This window comes from Perca flavescens, chromosome 3 (assembly GCF_004354835.1).
Source record: "Perca flavescens isolate YP-PL-M2 chromosome 3, PFLA_1.0, whole genome shotgun sequence".
NCBI classification, from domain to species: domain Eukaryota; kingdom Metazoa; phylum Chordata; class Actinopteri; order Perciformes; family Percidae; genus Perca; species Perca flavescens.
Genome location: NC_041333.1, coordinates 31,971,565 through 31,990,977, shown reverse-complemented (window position 1 = coordinate 31,990,977; position 19,413 = coordinate 31,971,565). Strand labels below are relative to the sequence as shown.

The 19,413-nt window shown below is 40.4% G+C and overlaps 2 protein-coding genes across 4 annotated transcripts; both read left to right on the top strand.

Moving 5' to 3' along the window:
* Window positions 1–312: 312 nt before the first annotated feature.
* Window positions 313–8,805, top strand: LOC114553232 (fatty aldehyde dehydrogenase). 2 transcript variants are annotated; one of them, XM_028574451.1, is made up of 11 exons: window positions 313–686; window positions 1,616–1,777; window positions 2,090–2,321; window positions 2,780–2,865; window positions 3,148–3,356; window positions 3,532–3,649; window positions 4,767–4,908; window positions 5,888–6,054; window positions 6,245–6,344; window positions 6,718–6,956; window positions 8,330–8,805. In XM_028574451.1, the coding sequence occupies exons 2-11, from the start codon at window positions 1,616–1,618 to the stop codon at window positions 8,348–8,350; spliced, it is 1,476 nt and encodes a 491-aa protein (XP_028430252.1). In that variant the 5' UTR covers window positions 313–686; the 3' UTR covers window positions 8,351–8,805. The 2 variants fall into 2 exon arrangements, with proteins under 2 accessions (XP_028430252.1, XP_028430253.1); XM_028574452.1 differs by lacking the exons at window positions 313–686; window positions 1,616–1,777; window positions 2,090–2,321; window positions 2,780–2,865 and adding an exon at window positions 2,986–3,021.
* Window positions 8,806–9,194: 389 nt separating this feature from the next.
* On the top strand, window positions 9,195–16,543 carry LOC114552712 (aldehyde dehydrogenase, dimeric NADP-preferring). Of its 2 annotated transcripts, none has more exons than XM_028573719.1 (10): window positions 9,195–9,309; window positions 10,725–10,915; window positions 11,016–11,247; window positions 12,030–12,115; window positions 12,789–12,997; window positions 14,555–14,672; window positions 14,756–14,897; window positions 14,990–15,156; window positions 15,250–15,349; window positions 15,880–16,543. In XM_028573719.1, the coding sequence occupies exons 2-10, from the start codon at window positions 10,760–10,762 to the stop codon at window positions 16,191–16,193; spliced, it is 1,524 nt and encodes a 507-aa protein (XP_028429520.1). In that variant the 5' UTR covers window positions 9,195–9,309; window positions 10,725–10,759; the 3' UTR covers window positions 16,194–16,543. The 2 variants fall into 2 exon arrangements, with proteins under 2 accessions (XP_028429520.1, XP_028429521.1); XM_028573720.1 differs by having other exon boundaries at window positions 10,692–10,915.
* Window positions 16,544–19,413: the final 2,870 nt, after the last annotated feature.

Below are 19,413 nucleotides of genomic sequence, written 5' to 3'. Positions count from 1 at the left end.
TTTTGGACAAAAAGGTCTGAACTTAAAAAGTTAATGAAGATAATGAATGATGAGTTGTTTTGTCTTTGTTACATTTTCCCTGTATGAAATTGACTGAAATTAGGAGTGCAAATAAGGCACTGATCAGCAGGAGCCCTCCTAATGTCGTTGTATGTAATACACTGACAAAGGCTTTCTATTTAAAATATTAATATCTATACACTTGTATTTAACAGTAACATTCAACACACTGTTAACAATTAGTCATATGACTTAACAGCTCCATAAACAAGTAAAGTTCTAGTCATTTCTTTATCAATGTCAATAAGTCAATCTCTCCAGACCATGGATGTAGGCTATTATAAGACCAGACACAGAGCCAGACACTAGGCTACCTTCGTCCACATTTGTATGGAAGGGTGCAGTTATCCTCCTGGCCTGTAAAGTTACAAGGAGTTAAGGAGTTACAAAGCAACAATGGAGAAGAAGAACAGGTTATGTATTTATTTGGTCAGGTAGTTGGAGACCCTTGACTGACTGATATTTCCCTGATGGACACACCTAAGTTACATACCATTTGCTGACGTTTGTTTTTCTTTAGCTAGCTAAAATCTGGACTTCAAAACTTTATAAGCAGTTAGCTACTAGCGTCAACGGTAAACACTACACCACTAACGCTGGTAAGAGCGTGTGAGCGGCTCTGAAAGGTAAGTTACCGTCAAAACTTTAATTTGCAAGAGTTATCTCTTACATAGCTAGCTAACAATAGCTTATATTCGTTCGTTTATTTGTTCGTATAGCTATGCCGTTAGCAACTAAGCAAGGCTGGACTTCCAGGATGAATGTGCTCATCCAAAGACTTAGCTAGCTAGCTAGTAATTCTGGTATTTTCATTTACTGTTCGTCGATTAGCGTTATAGCGAGTATTGTAATTTTTTCCTTAACACATTGAGTGTTTGCTTAAACAAAAGTCTGCTGTTGCATATGGTCATATGCACAATAACTTCACAGGTAACGTTAGCGTAACATTTCGGATAGTATTAGCTAGCGTTAATTAATAATACTCTAGTGCCCAGAGTGGGGTCCAGCTGGGATTCCCAGGTTACTTTCACTATAACTCCATCCATAAGTAAAACATTGACAGAATATATGACTATTTTGTTACTGGGTTTCATACACTTCTTGTAATTAGACCTCTAAAGGCAAAAATCCTGTCAGATGGGGAACCCTGGGACAAAATCTTATCAAATGGGCCTAATTTGTGTCAGTTTAGGGGTCCTTGACGTGGAAAAATTTCGGAACCACTACTATAACTTATTTGAGAAATTCTTAATTTTCATGTTTTATTGCGTATGGGCAAAGGGAACTTACCTGAAGATGTGAGGTCAGTGTCATTAACAAATCAGTTGTATGCTCTATATAGTTGCATACGGTTAGCTACAGTATAGCAACAGCTGTAGCATTAATCAATTGCCCAACCTTTTAATACGATGTTTTTTTTTAGCATGTTAGCCATCTTAACATATAATTGACTTAAGAATTCAAGAAGAATTAAACCAGAAAATTAAAGTTGGCATCAAGGGAATTTAAAGGGTTACGCTAGGCCCTCATGCTGGATATTCTTTTTCTATTTAAGATGTCCCGAGAACAGCTGGTTGTACAACAGGCCAGAAGGTCCTTTCAGACAGGGAAAACCAAGCCTCTGGAATACAGGATCCACCAGTTGAAGAGCCTGCTCTGCTTCATCTCAGAGAGACGGAAAGACATTGCAGATGCCGTCAAAAGGGATCTCGGCAAGGTGGGTTAGTCAAAACTTTACGGGGCACCAGTAGGTCCTTTTTAAAATGTTGGAATTTCGTGAGGATCAGGAAACTAGACACTCCCTAGGGAGTCCGAGGTCCTACAGGCAGGCCTGGATTATTTTCAGTCCATCTTTGGTCTGAGATCATTAGAAAAACAGTCATTAACACAGCAGGAAGGAAACGGGTCAGAACTAATCAGTAAATTGAATTATTAAATTAGTTTTGGAATAAACGTGAATTAACAAATGAATGAACTACCAAACAAACTGGGGATGAGCGCTGGATTTTGTCCCTCCTTCTGCTTTCAGAGTGAACATGGGACAGAGCTGTTTGAGACACTGGGACTGGAGGGAGAGATCAATCTGGCTATGGAGAAACTGGCAGAGTGGGCGGCTCCTCGGCCGGTAGAGAAGAACCTCCTCACCATATTAGATGAAGTTTATGTGCAGCCAGAGCCTCTGGGAGTGGTGCTCATCATCGGGGCCTGGAACTACCCCTGGGCTGTCACCCTCCAGCCGCTGGTTGGAGCTATTGCTGCTGGTAATAAATTTACCCATACACACCCATATGTATTTGTATAGAACTGCACTGTTGTTAATAAAGGTACATAGTGTACGGTGTAGCTACAGAGGCTACATGTGTAGGCTCTTTTGCCACATTGTAACGCCCAAGAATAATTCCGGCTTGTGTGTGCGCAGACGTTCAACCGTCGTACAGGGAGAAATGCATTCATTTCCCTTCATGGCTGAAATAAGGAATAACCAGCGAAACACTTTACATACAGAATGTGAGCAAATAGGAATAAAATAACTGTCCCAACTTAACATCCTGTCATTCATTGCTTGTGCACTGTTGAATATTATACAGGAACCAGAATTCTCTCTCTAATAAACAATTAACTTTATCAAAACGTATTTCACTGTGAGAAGTGGGGGGTGAGCGTCCCTTGCTTTCCCATCATTAGTTTTTCCTGCTGTTGTCTCTCTTTCATCTTTCAGGTAATGCAGCAGTAATAAAGCCATCTGAAGTCAGCTCTCACTCTGCCAAAGTGATGGAGGAACTTCTCCCCCAGTATCTAGACAAAGTGAGCCTGCTTTGTTCGATATGAAACGCATACGCTTTTTTTAAATTTTTTTTTTAAAGAATTTTTTTGGGGGGCTTTTTCCCTTTTTATTGTATAGAGACGGTGGACATGAAAGGGGGAGAGAGATTGGGGATGACACGCAGCAAAGGGCAGCAGGTCTGATTCAAACTTGTGCCACTGCAGGACTCAGCCAACACGGGGCGAACGATCTTACTGGGTGAGCTAGAGGCCTCCCCTTGTACAGTGAGGTTTGAGTGACTGCATATACTGTCCTCTCTCTAGGATCTGTACCCAGTGGTGACAGGTGGAGTGTCCGAGACCCAGGAGCTGCTGAAGCAGAGATTTGACCACATTGTCTACACCGGTAACGGCACAGTGGGGAAATTGGTGATGGCGGCTGCGGCTCGCCACCTCACCCCAGTGACCCTGGAGCTGGGAGGAAAGAGCCCCTGCTACATTGACAAGAACTGTGACATCAAAGTCGCATGTCGGTCAGTCTGAACTGTAAAATGTAAAAACAAAAAAGCTGCCATTGTGTGAACTCCATAGAAAGTCACAAATACCCACCAAGAACAGAGCAGTTGGGATGCTACCACAACATCAAAGTGTATCTTCAAGGTTTGAGGCGTTTGCATTCTTTTTTTTTTTTTTTTTTTTCCAATACAGTCGCATCACGTGGGGAAAGTTTGTCAACTGTGGCCAGACATGCATCGCTCCAGACTTTATCCTATGTGAACCCTGCATCCAGAGCCAAGTAGTAGAAGAGATCCAGAAGTGCATCAAGGTTGGTCTAAATTTAGACTGTAATATGTCAGTTATTTTCGGAAGGGAATCTGACAGATCATTTAGGACCTTCAGGAGGTCAAATAGGAAAGGTAAAATTAGATACACTCAGGTTTCACTAAAAATTGAATTAACTAGGAATAATCTAGATTGGAGAATGTGAAATGTGACCATTTTAATCTTTGGTATCTTGATCAACATGGTTGTATACCCATGTGCTGTGAGACAACTAGACAGTTGCATAATACAGTTTCTAACTACAGAAATCTATCTGGCATGGGGCTTTCCAGTAGAAACTGTTGCTCTGTGACCACACAACAGGCACATGTTTAAGAACAGCAGTTGTATGCAATAGAGGCTTTGTGTGTATGTGTTGCCTAAGTAAAGTACCTACTTGGTAAAGTACCAAGAGCACAATATTACTGCTTACTTACTTCATTGGTGTATTTCCCATATTTGAACAATAAAAAAACATAGGTTAATACATAGGAACTATTGTTCCTCACAGCAAGAAGGGAACGGGCTTAAGGATAAATATGTTTCTGTGCTTTTCTCTAACAATCTATAAATTGTCTTTTAAAGGTCCCATGGCATGACAATTTCACTTGATGTAATTTTTTAACAATAATATGAGTTCTCCTCCCCGCCCCCCATTCTGTTTATGGCCCTGAAATCAAGGAGAGGGTTAACTTTTCCTTCTACATATTTCCCACCATGGTCAGAAAGCACAGGGGAGACACTTTGTTTCTCTCACTATGACTCTAGAGTCGCTTCTTGTTCAAGATAATTACACACACACTCACACATGCGGCTCGCTTGACGCACACACCAGCGCACAAGTATAAACATCAGGCCACTTTTAAGGCTACGGCGAGAGCTCTGTGTGGAGCCTCCACGCAACTGTAAAACGGCCTTAAGGAAAGCTCATTGTGGGACTGGCTCTAGTGGCTGTAATTCTGCACCATGGCTGAATTTCGGGAAAGAGACTTCAGATACAGTATTAGGGGACTAAGGCCTTAATAAAAACATCCAAAAAGCAACATGTAATTGGACCTTTTTTTAATATTCAGATTGCAAGTAATCTGAACATCATTTATCCTTTGTCACACACATTGCAGGAGTTTTACACAGATAATCCAGAAACATTTGAGGACTACGGACGCATTATTAACCAGCGGCACTTTAAGAGGATCATGGCTCTTATGGAGGGGAGCACAGTTGCTGTTGGTGGAGACAATGATGAATCCCAGTGCTACATAGGTACATGGTGATTTTGAGCAATTGTTTGCTGAAAAGAATTTGCACTATATGTTAGGCAAACCTCTAAAGTTGTCTAAAATAAATTCATTGTGGTAGTGGTTAGCTTAAGAGGCCAGCTGATTACTTTATGTTATTGGTGGTAGCCCTTAACTTCTTAAAAAAATGTCGCTGTGACACAGTGCCTCAGACTACCTAAAGGAATATTACTATATATTGAGTAGCATTACTTATGTGAAGGTTGTTTCTTCATGGAGAATGGCAGGTGTAGTCATCCTAACAGGATTCCTAACAGTGAAAGGAAGTTTTGCAGCAAGAAAAAAATGATCAAAATGTGCATGGAAATTAATAACTAACTAACCCCTCATGTAGCATACTCTGTGTGTGTTTTAGGAGTGTTAATATATTGCAAAAATGTATGCTCTCTGTAGAGGAATCTCTTCCATTGTGTGCTAAGGCTGTAAAATAGAACAAACAACAAGCTAATCTTTGCATAATATCAGAATGATTGCATGTAAGGTAGAGACATTTTTAATCCAATTATACTTTGGCTTCTTGTCTTTGTCTTTTCTGTTTTGGCAGTTGAAACAAATCCAAAAGTGTTCAGGATTTGTTGATTCTGTTTTTAAGTCACCTGTGTTGAAGAAAACCCTTTCACATGTCATTCTTTAGTTGTTTAATCTCATTAACCTAAACTGCTGGTAGTAGGCACAGGTAAAAACAACCTTGGATAGATTTGCAATACAGTAAACTAATAACATTGAACATATCCCTTCTCCAAACCCACTAGTCTATATGTAAAATGTTGATTACGTTACAGGTGTGTATCCATTACATTTATATAAAACCCAGAAATATTTTCTTTCTTGCCAGAGTAACCATGATATAACTTGTATCTTGTTTGTCCACTCTATATGAAGCAGTATCAATACATCTTGGGCCATATTCTTAGCATGAGTCTCTTCTTCCTGTCTCCTTGCAGCCCCCACTGTGTTGAAGGATGTGACGGGTGAATCCAAAGTGATGAAGGAGGAGATCTTTGGGCCACTGTTGCCCATCATCACAGTGAGCGGTATAGACGAGGCCATCCAGTTTATTAATGAGAGAGAAAAACCTCTGGTTATATACATCTTCTCTAATAACAATAAGGTAAACGCATCACAAGCAGACATGTTTGTTTATTATTATTATTATTGAAGTTAATATTTAGATATTTTTGTGTCTTTTTTTTTTTTTTTTTTTTTTTTTTTTTAAATTCTATGATGTTGATAAGAGTGTACCCACAATGCTCTGGTTGATTTGACTCGACTTGTCCTGACTGTTCCTGTCTGATAAACAGCTGATCAAAAGGGTGATCGCTGAGACATCCAGCGGAGCTCTGCTGGCGAATGACTGTCTGGTGCACTTTACTGTTAGTGCTCTGCCCTTTGGAGGAGTTGGTGAGTGTATATAGGAGTTAAGGCTCTGAAACACCAACCCGACTGTCGGCAGAAAAGGCAGTCGGCACCCCGAGGTCAGTAAAAGTGTCTTGTAACACACCGAAGCGGCACCGACTTGAGCGTACGTTCTGCGCGTGCGCGAGACGTAATAAGTCTCCATAACAGCAGGCGGCGCTAATCTGTATTGTCGCCCAAAAAAATGAAAACCAGTAATGACGGAACATCTCTGTAGACCTAGTAAACACAGAGCACGATAATCGGGTTGGTGTGTCAGCGCCTTTAAACCAACCTGCAGATATTTTGCCTCCTTTTTTTTAAATTTTATTTACAGACCCACGTTTACAGCTGACTTATTCTCTCACTTGTTGCTCAGGTAACAGTGGTATGGGCTGTTACCACGGACGGTACACCTTTGACCAGCTGAGCCACCTGCGCAGCTGTCTGATCAAGCAGCTGAAGATGGAGGGAGTCAACAGCATGCGTTACCCCCCTCACACTGCCAAAAAGCTGAGCTGGGCCCGACTCTTACTGCTCAAGCAGGTCAATGTGTGCAGGCTGCGGCGCATGGCACTGCTGGCCACATTAGCCGGCTTGGCAGCATTTGTGGCGCAGGTAAAGGAGCTAAAGTATACCAATACAGTCCAAAGAGGAATACAAGGTTTTGTTTTTGATAATGCTATAGTTTGCTAATGTTTTATAGTTTCCGAGGATGTTCCCCTGCAAACAACTATTTCATTTGGTCCTAATTACAGAGAGATTAGAGACAAAGTTCTGAGACGTTTATGACAGTTTATTAGCAGTTTTCAAAAAACAAATTTCCTTGAAACAGTTACTGCATTTAAACCCAAGGACCAGATGGTCCATTAGATGTCACTAATAACTTGTCTTACAGGATAAGATGTAGTTATCCTGTAAGTGCTAAATCTTTGTTAATAATTGACACACTTTGCTTTCCATTGTCTCACCCAAGGTTAAAACTGAATGCTGTATTAATTAGTGTTGGCATGACGAGAGAATGACTGATGGGACCATATTCACCTTAATAGAAGGACATGTTTTATGTGTTACACAGTTATGTATAAACAGTTATGCTTTATGTAGTCTATATCCATGACGTTCCACTTCTGGGATTGCTCCTGTGCCGCAGGAAATTCCGCCGGATGCATGTCTTTTCCATTGACTTCCGCTTTTTTTTGTGTTGGAATTTTAAATTCGGTGGATTAATGAGGACTAATTTTGACTGCTCCTCAGATCTCTGCAGGGTACATTGAGGCAGCTAGCTAGACTATCTGTCCAGTCTGAGGTTTCTCTCGCACAACTATTTTGCAGCGGCTCTGTGCAGAGCTTAGCACTGCCCATGACAAATCTGATTGGTTTAAAGAAATGCCATTTAACCAGAGCACGTTTTTCTCCGATCCCCAAATGCTGTGTGGCCAGACCCTCCTTCAGTGCGCTTTGGAGGAGGGTCTGGCAAAGCGAGACTATGTTTTATGTAACAATTGGGGGAAAAAAAGATTGGCTTTTGAAGAGAGAGCGAGATGGGTTTTAACACTGTGGTATTTGTGTGATGACTGTTTACAGCCTTTTAAATAATGACAAATGCAGTTTCTCAAGATCACCAGATATGAGTAACACACACACACACACACACACACACACACACACACACACACACAATCCTACAATCCTACAGGCCGGTATCCTTATACAACAATGGCTTTGTCTCCCGCAGACAATGTGGTGTTGTCCAGGAAATCTAACCACATAATGCCCCCTCATCTACCATCCCCTTTTAATTACCCAGCATGCTTCACTCTCCTCTGCTAAATGGCCCCTTTTGTTTTGGTCTACCCCACCACCTTTGTTGACATCTACACTTGTTGTGCTTCTGTGAACAGTTGAACTATCTGTTATCCCTGTATTTCAAACAGTTTGCATCTGTCTCTTTACGTTTAATTTGGGTGTCGTGTTTGTTTTTTGCGCAGAGATTCCTGCGGCGAGGCTGAGGAGCAGAAACTGGGGGCCTGAGTTGAACGCTGGGGGTGTAGCTGATCCTGGGACAGCCACATGGACTCCTCAATTGTAATGAAATACAGCCCACCTGTGCATTACTGGTCTATTATTTGTCATTCGTGTAGATATGTTTGACTGTATTTTGTCCTTTTTAAAGATGGTTTTTATTCGGTTACATCTTAAATTGCTATCAATGTTTTTAGGATTATACTAGATTTGTATTTAATTTGGTAAATTGAGATTTTTACTTTTAGATTCCAAAATTTATGTAAGTAATCTAATTAAACTGGCCTTGATTCATTCAATTACACACAAACTACCTTATAACATGGCAATCCATCAGTGTAAATACCAGGTCTGCTTTTTAAGTGATACCTGTTCTGTTTTTGATTGTCGTCCATCACACTTTCTGCAACTAAACCTCACTAATAAAGTTTGTTATGATTAATTGTTTTGATGTTGAGTTTTTGTTAATCGTTTTTCACTTGGTACAAAACTGATTTATGAGTTTGATACATTTTAACAGTGGCATATTATTAACAGGATCCCAAGGTTGTCATTTATGACATGGCTGCTGTGACCGATATGCTGTTATTAAGATAAAGATACATAGACGTTCATGATTACTCTAGGGGTAAAAAATTAGCTCAACTAAAGACTGTAAAAGAAGAAACCCAACACAACAAGTGAGCTACAGTTGTTAAGGGGGAGGCGGGGGGAGCGGTCTGTCAATGCTTAAGGCGGTCTGAATGAAGCTGCAGGTTACAGTGAGCAAGCTTCCCGGTAAACTGATCCTAGAGCAGCTTGACTGATGAACAGTGTACAATGAGACTCAGTCAGTCAGCGCGCAGCGTGTCGGACATCGGAACCGCTTTTAGATCAGATCCGTGACGGATTATTGAGCTTTTATTTTATAGAGAATCCACTGGATGTGTATTTGACCTGCGCTTAGGTGAGTCTACTTTTTCTTCTTTATCATCTTATTTCCCCGAATCAAAAAGGATAATGAAATCAACGATGTTATTCGATATAATCGCGTTTAGATCGCAGGTAAATTACTGTACTTGCATAAAAAGAAAGAGTAACCCGTTGACATAGGTTAGTGTTTGAATGTACGATTTTCACTATGTCGTGGTTAAATCGACTTAATTAAAATAGGAGAAATATGTCAAACAGTGACCCGTCAAAAGCGTTCCTGTAAATGGGCTACATGCCTGTCAACACACGGATCCAAGAGGGTTTGAAAGTTCTGGCTGCAAATCATATCAGATTCAGATTGTAATACCATCATTGTTCAGCAAGAAAAACATTTTCCTTGAAAAGATGTTTAGATGTAATAATATGAGCAATAAAAACACAGGGAGCGACTCATAAAGTAACATCAGGGGCTACAAGATGAGAGGGTCTACTGTAGTCTTCTGCAAATACATCTGTTGCGTTCTATACCTTTGTACCCTATTCATAATATAACTTGTATACTTTTATTCAGGCTTTTAACTTCAAAACAAGTGTAATGCACATGGTCTGGGAGTGTGAACAGGTGCATGAGTTTTGGAATAAAACATCGATAATATCTGATGTAGGATGTCGAATTCCTGCTGACCCGACTGTTTTGTTACTTAATGATGACTCTAAGTTACACCTACTTTGGAGAGGAAAGAAAGTTTGGCTAGGACCAAGAAAATATAATAAAAAAGGATCCTAGGATACAGGATAATAAATACATAAAAAAGGGTCTTTGTATTGTCTTTCTTCTTCTTCTTTTTTAATTTTTTTATTTAAGAAATAGCCCTCATAGAAAATCCATATCTGGATTAAAGAAGAAATAACAATAATTTGTTTAGCTGTTTTTATATTTGTAACCTACTTTCTTTAAATAACTCCTTTACTGAACAAACCACGTTACTATAAGTTTTACCAGATCCAGTTATCTCCTTTCTTCTTTCAGTTATTTTAATAGTTGTTATGCACACACATTGCAATTGTTGACCAGTCGTTTTGTGGCAAAAAATATAGTGTTTACCTGGTTTAAATGTATTAAAGGTTGTGTAACTTTACACACTATGGAAATTGTGTTATCTTTTGGCATCTCTTATGATGTTATTGAACAAGTCAAAGGCTGATTTATGTTCTTTTGTAGGTTTATAGGTAGGTGACCTTGGTTTATTACCAGCACGTGTAGTGAGGAAGGGAGTCAAGTGTTGCCTCAGGGCCCCAAAAAGGCTTTGGCCAGCCCTGCTGGATTGTAGAGAAAATCGAAGATATACAGGGATATTTTGCTCTCAGAAGAGCATGACCGGTGTCACTGCTATTGTTACTGTATATTCCACACAGACAAGCCTGCTGTCTTAACATCAGTGTCTGCAGTTCCAAAGGCTCGTTGCTGTCCTTGACCTGTCTGGATGGAGAGGCAGGCGGTGAAGCGGGCCAGGGAGGCCTTCCTGAGCGGCAGGACTCGGCCTCTGGAGTTCAGACTGCAGCAGCTTCATGCCCTGCAGAGGATGCTCACTGAGAAAGAGACCGAGATCTCCACTGCTCTAAAACAGGATATCAATAGGGTGAGTGGAGACACAGCACACTGCTGCATGTAACGTGTAGCATGTAGTGTTAACAATGTTGAATGTGTGTGTAATGTTGACTATGTTGGGTTTCCTGCAGAGCCAGTACGACACACCGCTCTTGGAGCTCATTGGCATTGAGAATGAGATCAAGCTGGCTACAGAGAAACTGGCAGAGTGGGCGGCTCCACGGCCGGTTGAGAGGAACCTCCTCACCATATCAGATGAGGTTTACATCCAGCCGGAGCCTCTGGGAGTGGTGCTCATCATCGGGGCCTGGAACTACCCCTGGGCCCTCACCCTGCTGCCCCTGGTTGGGGCTATCGCTGCTGGTAGGGGACCTTTCCGTATCTAGCCCCTTAACGCCTTTTTATAGCTTAATTAAATGTAGTCAGGAAGACCTCTAATTGTCAGCGTTCAGTATTCTCCTGCAATCTTTTTCGGTGAAACTGAAATGAGCATCTAACTCACAGAAATGTATTGAGGTTGTGCACATCCACACATTTTAAGTTATTGCTGATTAGACATCTGCTCAGGTGGAAGTTGGGTGATTGGGGATTATGCAGTAAACAATAAAGCTGTAATTTTCACTTGCTAAACTGTACACAGATTGGGGTGGGATTTAGTCTGACTTTTTTTTGGCAGTGAGGTAATTTTTATTTTTTTAACACCCCAAATGTATGCCAGCATTCCCTTGTGGGATTGATTTAAAATAAAAAAAAGACAAAAAGGGAAGCAATAGTAAACAAAAATTGAAAAACGATTAGGAAAATGCTAATTCCACTTCTATTCACGCATTGGTGGCTATTGGGAAAATATTATACACTTATAGCATTATATTGAGCAATTTAACATAAAACATAAGCTCCTAACCTCCTTGGTGGAGATAATAATGAAACACTAATACAAATATGAGTTAATGACCCTTAATATGCATGTTGGTCAAACCTGCATTTCGCAGCACAAGTTTGAGAACAAAGGAGGGAGACATTTGTTGCTGTGAATTTCAGTTTGAAAACATTCGCAGCTCTGCATTCTCAGCCTCCCACCCGTGTGCTCTCCGTCACTCAGTGATCTCACTCCATTCACAGAAACCCGTGTTCTCTCTCCACAGGCAACGCAGCGGTGGTGAAGCCATCCGAGCTCAGCGAGTTCTCGTCCCTCCTCCTCCGGGCTCTGCTGCCTCGCTATCTGGACAAGGTCTGAACACTGGCTGCTATTGTTGACGGAGTAACGTTCTGAGCTGCTGTGACGTCAAAGCCTTGTACCAACACAGTACAGCGCATCCCAGATATGTTTGACTTGGGTGGGGTGGGGGGGAACTCCATCCCTCCATCAGCAGGGACTCATTCTACCCAAGAGCTAACATCATCTTTGAATGTGGCAGGGTGGCAGGAATGTGCCAGTCATTTTCAAACATGCTTTATATTTTCATCAGTTACCCTGTGTAGTTGACAAAGTTGTATATTTCAAGATGAAAAAAATTAGGGCTGCACAATATATCGTTTTTTTTTTTTAATCGTTATCGCAATATCAACTTGCGCAATATACACATCGCAAAAGACTGATATATCGCAATAGACCCTCAAGGGCTTTTTTGTGTTAGCTGAAAGAAAATATCAGCAGAGAACTGCACTTTATAATGTAGCTGCCATTCTTTTTTTAGTGGTGCCTTTTATATTCCATTCAGTGTTCAATTTGTTGCCTTTCATCTGTTTTAAATTCAACAAGCAATTGGTTGTATTTTAGCTGAATACTGGAAAGCAGCAGAAATGCAGAACTGAGAACGCTGTTTATTTATCCCAAGTAATATCTCATATCTTGCAGCCCAAAAAAACAGAAAGATAAATAAAATGTTGCTGTTTATTTCCAGGATCTGTACCCGGTTGTAACGGGTGGAGTGTCAGAGACCCAGGAGCTGCTGAAGCTCAGGTTTGACCACGTCTTCTACACAGGCGGCGGCACAGTGGGGAAGGTAGTGATGGAGGCTGCAGCTCGCCACCTCACCCCAGTGACCCTGGAGCTGGGAGGGAAAAGCCCCTGCTACATCGACAAGGACTGTGACATCAGAGTCGCCTGCCGGTAACACACCGCTCATCAGAGTAGCCCATGACACCAGTGGTCATACACAGAGCCGAACGACATGTTGGCTCTAAGGGGGGAATCTGTGGGCCGTTTGGCCTCATGGGTACTTGATGACCTGCGGAGGTTTAGCACTTTGACCAAAGAGGCAGCAGCTTTAACTACTACAGCTGCTATGTCTCCAGTCCTGTTAAAGTATATGCTACGTTGTTAGCTTGGAGCCTTTTATCACTGAACACAGCGCATTTGAAATGTTGGAGCCCATCATCACTAAACTGAAGAGATAATGATAAAGTGTTAAGTGATTACGGAATACTGAGGTGAATGATCTATTGGAGACTCATCGTTGAATTTGATATCAACAGTTCTTAGGACTTAGGATTCCTTTTTTTTCTCTCCACATTTTAGTAAATTAAGTACAACATGCCTACACTTCACTTTACATTACTTAGTTTTTCCAAAGTATACCATAGGTTTAATGAATGAACAATGAATTTTCTACCTTATAGACAGGCGTCCATTTCTAATCATTTCACTATGCTATAACAAGAAGAATTGTCAAAGTAAATAATGTGTTGCCATTATATTTTGTCAGACTTTTGCTTTAGCTCCTACATCTAATATTAAAAGAAAATGTGTTTAACACAGACATTATTTTAGGCAAAAACAAAAAAGATAAGTCAAATCATATCTGCGTTTACATCATCTGAATTTGATTGTCACTGCAATGCATTTTGGTGACTAAATAACAAAATGTCACGTAACGTATATCACCAAGCACTGTGCTGGTTACTGTATCTCAAGCAAGTTTCAAGTCTCGGCCAGTTCTTTTTCTAAAGTGTAGTGAAACACATGAAAACCAGTCGCTGCCTGGAAAGTAAATGAACTGTAAAACATACATAGTTGTTTTGGAAAAGGGGTTGATAACAATGCAAATGTATTCACTTTTGTGGTTTAAGAGGACAGAACATACCCACCACTGTCATTATCCTTTAGCTTTGGATAGAATAATTTAGCAGTTTGATAAAAGTTGGTTTATTCTTTTTGCACAGCTACATGCATAAATGTACGTATATGTGACTTACTATAAGCCTAAACACTGACACACACACATTGTTTTTTTTTTGTCATTACTTTTTTTTATTTATTTTGGTAATGCAACACCATACACATATATACATGGTACAAATGTAATACATGTATCTCACATTTGAAAATACAAACAATAGAAAATAAAATAACAATGAAATAAAATAAAACAAATAAAAGGCAACCAAAAAAGGAAGCCGCCCAGCATCCTCATACCCATTACGTACACACACTGTTACCCACAAATATAAACACACACGTGTGCCTGCACACCCGTAATTATCCTCTATCCACAAATGCCCCACCTCCCCTCTAAAAGTTAGTGGTAATACTATATTGAAAAGATATCCATGCTTGTCTGTTTTTGCTTGGAATATTCTGCCACATACACATTCTTCATTAGTTACAGTGTAAATGAAAGTGTAAATGTGTACTGTAAATGTGTTCTTCCATGTCCGGTTTGTGCAGTCGTATCACTTGGGGAAAGTTTGTCAACTGCGGTCAGACGTGCATCGCTCCAGACTTCATCCTGTGTGAACCCTGCATCCAGGGCCAAGTGGTGGATCGCATCCGGCAAACTCTCTTGGTACCATCCTTTAAACCTGTCTAAACTAACGTCTTAATCGAATTGAAGCTGCACAGTTGTCAAGACCTTTTGATCCATCCCAGGAATTCTATGGCGCTGATCCCAAATGCTCGCCAGACTACGGCCGAATCATCAACCAGCGTCATTTCAACAGAATCATGGGTCTGATGGAGGGTTACACCCCTGTGGTGGGGGGACAGAGTGATGCCTCACAGCGCTACATAGGTAGGAAGATGCAGTGAGGTAGAAAATAAGTCAAGGTGTTGTGTTTGAATCTATATCTCGGTACAAACATTGACTATGTACTGGACATGCAGCCCCAACAGTGCTGAAGGACGTGCCCCCTCACTCCAGGATGATGCAAGAGGAGATTTTCGGCCCCCTGCTGCCTATAGTGGCTGTGAGTGACATGGATGATGCCATCCGCTTCATCAACGAGAGAGAGAAACCTCTGGCACTCTACATCTTCTGCTCTGATAAGAAGGTAAGAGGAAACGGCAGGCGCGAGGAGATTTAAAACATTATTTAATGTTCTCTTTATATTTCTTTTTTCTTTTCCTCCCCCTGTCTCTTGAAGGCAACAAAGAGGATGATTGAGGAGACCTCAAGTGGAGGAGTGACGGTCAATGACGTTATGATGCACTACACACTCAGCTCGCTCCCGTTTGGTGGTGTTGGTAAGACTTACCCAAAGTGTATTATGTCTGTATGTGTACTTAGGTGGACTTCATTATGGGGGCAGTGCATGGCCAGATTTACGTTTTTGGGGGCCTGAGGGAAAACCTTTTTGTTGGGCCCCTATTTCCCTTCTAGTTCCCCCTGTTTTCCCATATTTTTGTTATTGATATTGTTCCAGTATTAAGCAAGAGCCCTGAAGCTTGCAGACGCGAGACAAGCTGTAATGTAATTATAAAATGTTTTTCTTCACCTTTCGCTTGATCTGGTTTGTAGTAAAAATCTAAGTGTGTCCTGAACGAGTCTTTTAGCTCTTTAGCCTTAGCCCTTTCTTGTCTTTTGGTATGAAGCACCCCTCACTGGTTGGGCAGTTAGACATGAGTGTTCTGTGCACTGACACCCACATTGCAGGACTTATGAATACCGCATAATACTCCATATCAGTCTCCACACAGTTACAGCGTATAGTAGAACATTAAAATGCAGTTTAAAGAAAAAAGACATGACTGCAGACTTGTTTGCCCCCCTCCAGGTCAGAGTGGTATGGGCCGCTACCATGGTAAACACACTTTTGACCAGCTGAGCCACCAGAGGGCGTGCCTGGTCCGCTCTCTGGGCATGGAGAGTGTCAACCTGGCCCGGTACCCTCCTCAGGACCGCCGGCGGGCGCGGAGGGTGCGAATGGCACTCAAATCACCCATGGTCGACATGTCCAAGAGGACGTTCATCTGGGCCGTCGTTGCCACCATCATCGGCTTCGCCCTGTTCATCACGCTGCTGGTCATCCTGCTCATAGCTTCAGGCCTCAACTGTACCTGCTGGTACTGGAGAGGCTTTTATAACTAGACACAGTGCCACTTCCCTTTGGAAAAATCAATCCAAAAGAAGCAATGATGCAATGATTTCCATGTGAAGAACACATCTGAACCCACTTTGAATCCTCTGTTTTGTATTCAGATATTTTAAAGATAAAATAGGATAACCCTTCACTCTAACTTTTATTTGCCATGTGTCTATTTTGTATCAGATGTCCTCCTACAGCAATGGGACCAACAAGCTTAAAAACTGTCCAAAAACACACCTGAGTCCTGTTCTGCATTCTTCTTCTTTTTTTTTTATTGAAGGTTAACATTCACTTTTTGTGGAAATGTGTATTTTGCTTGTTGTTCCAAAATAAAAGACTGTTTGATATATTATGAACTGCCATTTTTTTTGTGGGCATTGATAGGAAAGCTGAGATATGAAAGGGGAGAGAGAGGGGAAAGACATGCAGGAAAACCGTCACAGGTCGGACTAGAACGCTGAACCTTCTGCGTTGAGGAATAAACCTCTGGATATGTGCACCCGCTATACCAACTGAGCTAACCGACCACTCTATCATTCTTTTCTTTTTTTATGGCTTTTTATTAGTGTATGTTGACAGAAAATACCATGTATACATATACAGATTATAAAAGTGTATAGACGGAGAAAACAGCCTGTACAAAAATGTCATTTTTTTGTAAACAGATTCTTTCTTCAAAGGACTGAAACAAAAAAAAGAAATAATGAGAGTAACACAAACGCAAAATTACAACAGTCAAAAATGTTATGAATCAACAGCTGTCTCCCTAAAAAGCAAACTGGACAACAGCTGTAGTTAATGGAAGTTAACCTTGGTGGAGAAATGACCTCAACAACAACAACAATAGCAACGTCCAGGTAGTAATAAAGACCCACTGACAGTGTGAAACTAAGACTTGTAAGATTTATCCCACAATCCCTTGAAAACAACAACACATCTGTTAACTTCAGCTGACATCAGTATCTCATAAACACCTTGCTCTCCTAAGAGTTCTTACTTTTACAGTCATTCCAACAGTGACCACAAGAGGTCGCCATTTGTAGTTAGTTTACTGCAGAGAACTGACTAACCGATAAAATAGAACGAGTAGATCAAGAATACATTCATCAGTCAATCATGCTGTTGGATTGTATGCAGATGCACAACGAAAGAACACTTCAGCATCGTTGCAATCTATCTGCATGAATATATATTTGCTGTATAATAATATGTTGTGTGTGAGTGTGTGTGCCGTAACACACTGCTATCCAGCTGTTTTACTATATCTCTTGAGCGAGTTAGATGAGTGAAAGTAGTAGATTGAGGAATGGGTAGTGTATAGGGAAATGAGAGTCTCTATTATGCACTTTCACATTTTTATTATTATTTTATTATTATTTTTTGGTTTTGGTTTTGCACTGTCTGCTTTAATTCAGTTTTTCTGTACCATATACTTTATATATACAGATTAATAATTGTAACTTTACTTTTATCTTTCTAAAAAAGTGAGCACTGACTTGACCAAGTTACTGTCTGTACAGTAATCTCTGGCTCAATGAAAAGTCATTCTATTCTAACACTAGAATAAAGTCTCTGTGTTAATGTTTTCAGTGGCTACAACTGTCCCAAAATGGTGCAATGTCAGATGCACATGTGTATTTGTCCAAGTAGTTGGTTCTCTACTGTAACAGTATAAAAGAAGTGTACTGTGTGTGGCTACTAGATGGCAGCAGAGAACTAAAGAAAAAAAAATATGACTATGTTCCACATGTTCAAATGAATGGCTTTTCTATCAAATTATAAGGCAAACCTTAACAAAATATATCCTCTCAGTCCTGAATTACGCTAACATTAACAGGAAAAGATGCAGATTTTCATTCTGTACAATCAAAGACAAAAGTGTAGATCTTGTTCCGTTAGTAAAAATATCTGCATTTGTGACACATTCTCAGCCACTGACTATACAAACTATATCATCCCAAATGACAGCTATAACACATCATGACACATATAATGTGTGGCAGTTAGTCCCATCATAATTTGGGCAAAGTGCATTCAAAGCATTTTAAGTCATTTAGGAGAGCACCCCATTAGCATCAGTAGGCTCTCCCTGTTCCTCTGAGATGCTCTGCTAAGCTCTAAACTGACAGCTTTATCACTTAATAGGTCTGGGGATATCCAGGCATTCAGCTTGTGAGCCAGCAAAAGGAAACAGCTGCCATCTCAGCACCCTGCTTCAGCTCTAACAGGCTCACTGCAGTTGTACCGAGTTCCCGGAGGCCTCAATAACAGTTGCACAACTGCAGTAGAGTCACACTGTTGACTGGGCTTGGACGTTAAATCTGTTGGAGACATCAGTTCGTGACTTCCACAGAAGTGATCATCAGCAAGTGGACGATAAGTTACCAGTGTAATGTTTATTTTAAAAGAGGACAAATAAAAGAGAACAGGATGAGTGTATGGCTAAACTGATGAAATTAGATTTTTTTACTCATATGCTTCATCAAATGCTAATGTTAGATACAGTACAAGCCAAAGGTTTGGACACACCTTCTCATTCAAATGCGTTTCCTTTTTATTTTCATGACTATTTACATTGTAGATTCTCACTGAAGGCATCAAAACTATGAATGAACACATATGGAATTATGTACTTACCAAAAAAGTGTGAAATAACTGAAAACATGTCTTATATTTTAGATTCATTAAAGTAGCCACCCTTTGCTTTTTTTATTAATAAGGGGGAAAAATCCACTAATTAACCCTGACAAAGCACACCTGTGAAGTGAAAACCATTTCAGGTGACTACCTCATGAAGCTCATTGAGAGAACACCAAGGGTTTGCAGAGTTATCAAAAAAAGCAAAGGGTGGCTACTTTGAAGAATCTAACATATAAGACATGTTTTCAGTTATTTCACACTTTTTTGTTAGGTACATAATTCCATATGTGTTCATTCATAGTTTTGATGCCTTCAGTGAGAATCTACAATGTAAATAGTCATGAAAATAAAGAAACACATTGAATGAGAAAGTGTGTCCATACTTTTGGCCTGTACTGAATCTGTACTTTAATAAAAAAAAGTTACTTTGAAACTTGTTTTCTGATCAAAACTATTTAATCATCCTGAAATAAGATATTATGACTTTCTTGGATTGTCTTTTTGTTGTGTAATGCTGTAGACTATGACAGTTGACAAAACAATATAAGAACATTTGGTAGTTCAGTTTTGTTTTCATTCTAC

Excerpts from the sequence above, each read along its gene's own strand:
- LOC114553232 (XM_028574451.1), top strand. The coding sequence starts at position 1,616 with ATGTCCCGAGAACAGCTGGTTGTACAACAGGCCAGAAGGTCCTTTCAG. Across the intron at positions 1,778-2,089 it reads TCAAAAGGGATCTCGGCAAG|AGTGAACATGGGACAGAGCT; the intron begins GTGGGTTAGTCA and ends TTCTGCTTTCAG. Across the intron at positions 6,055-6,244 it reads TCTTCTCTAATAACAATAAG|CTGATCAAAAGGGTGATCGC; the intron begins GTAAACGCATCA and ends TCTGATAAACAG.
- LOC114552712 (XM_028573719.1), top strand. The coding sequence starts at position 10,760 with ATGGAGAGGCAGGCGGTGAAGCGGGCCAGGGAGGCCTTCCTGAGCGGC. Across the intron at positions 12,998-14,554 it reads GACATCAGAGTCGCCTGCCG|TCGTATCACTTGGGGAAAGT; the intron begins GTAACACACCGC and ends CGGTTTGTGCAG. Across the intron at positions 14,898-14,989 it reads TGCCTCACAGCGCTACATAG|CCCCAACAGTGCTGAAGGAC; the intron begins GTAGGAAGATGC and ends CTGGACATGCAG.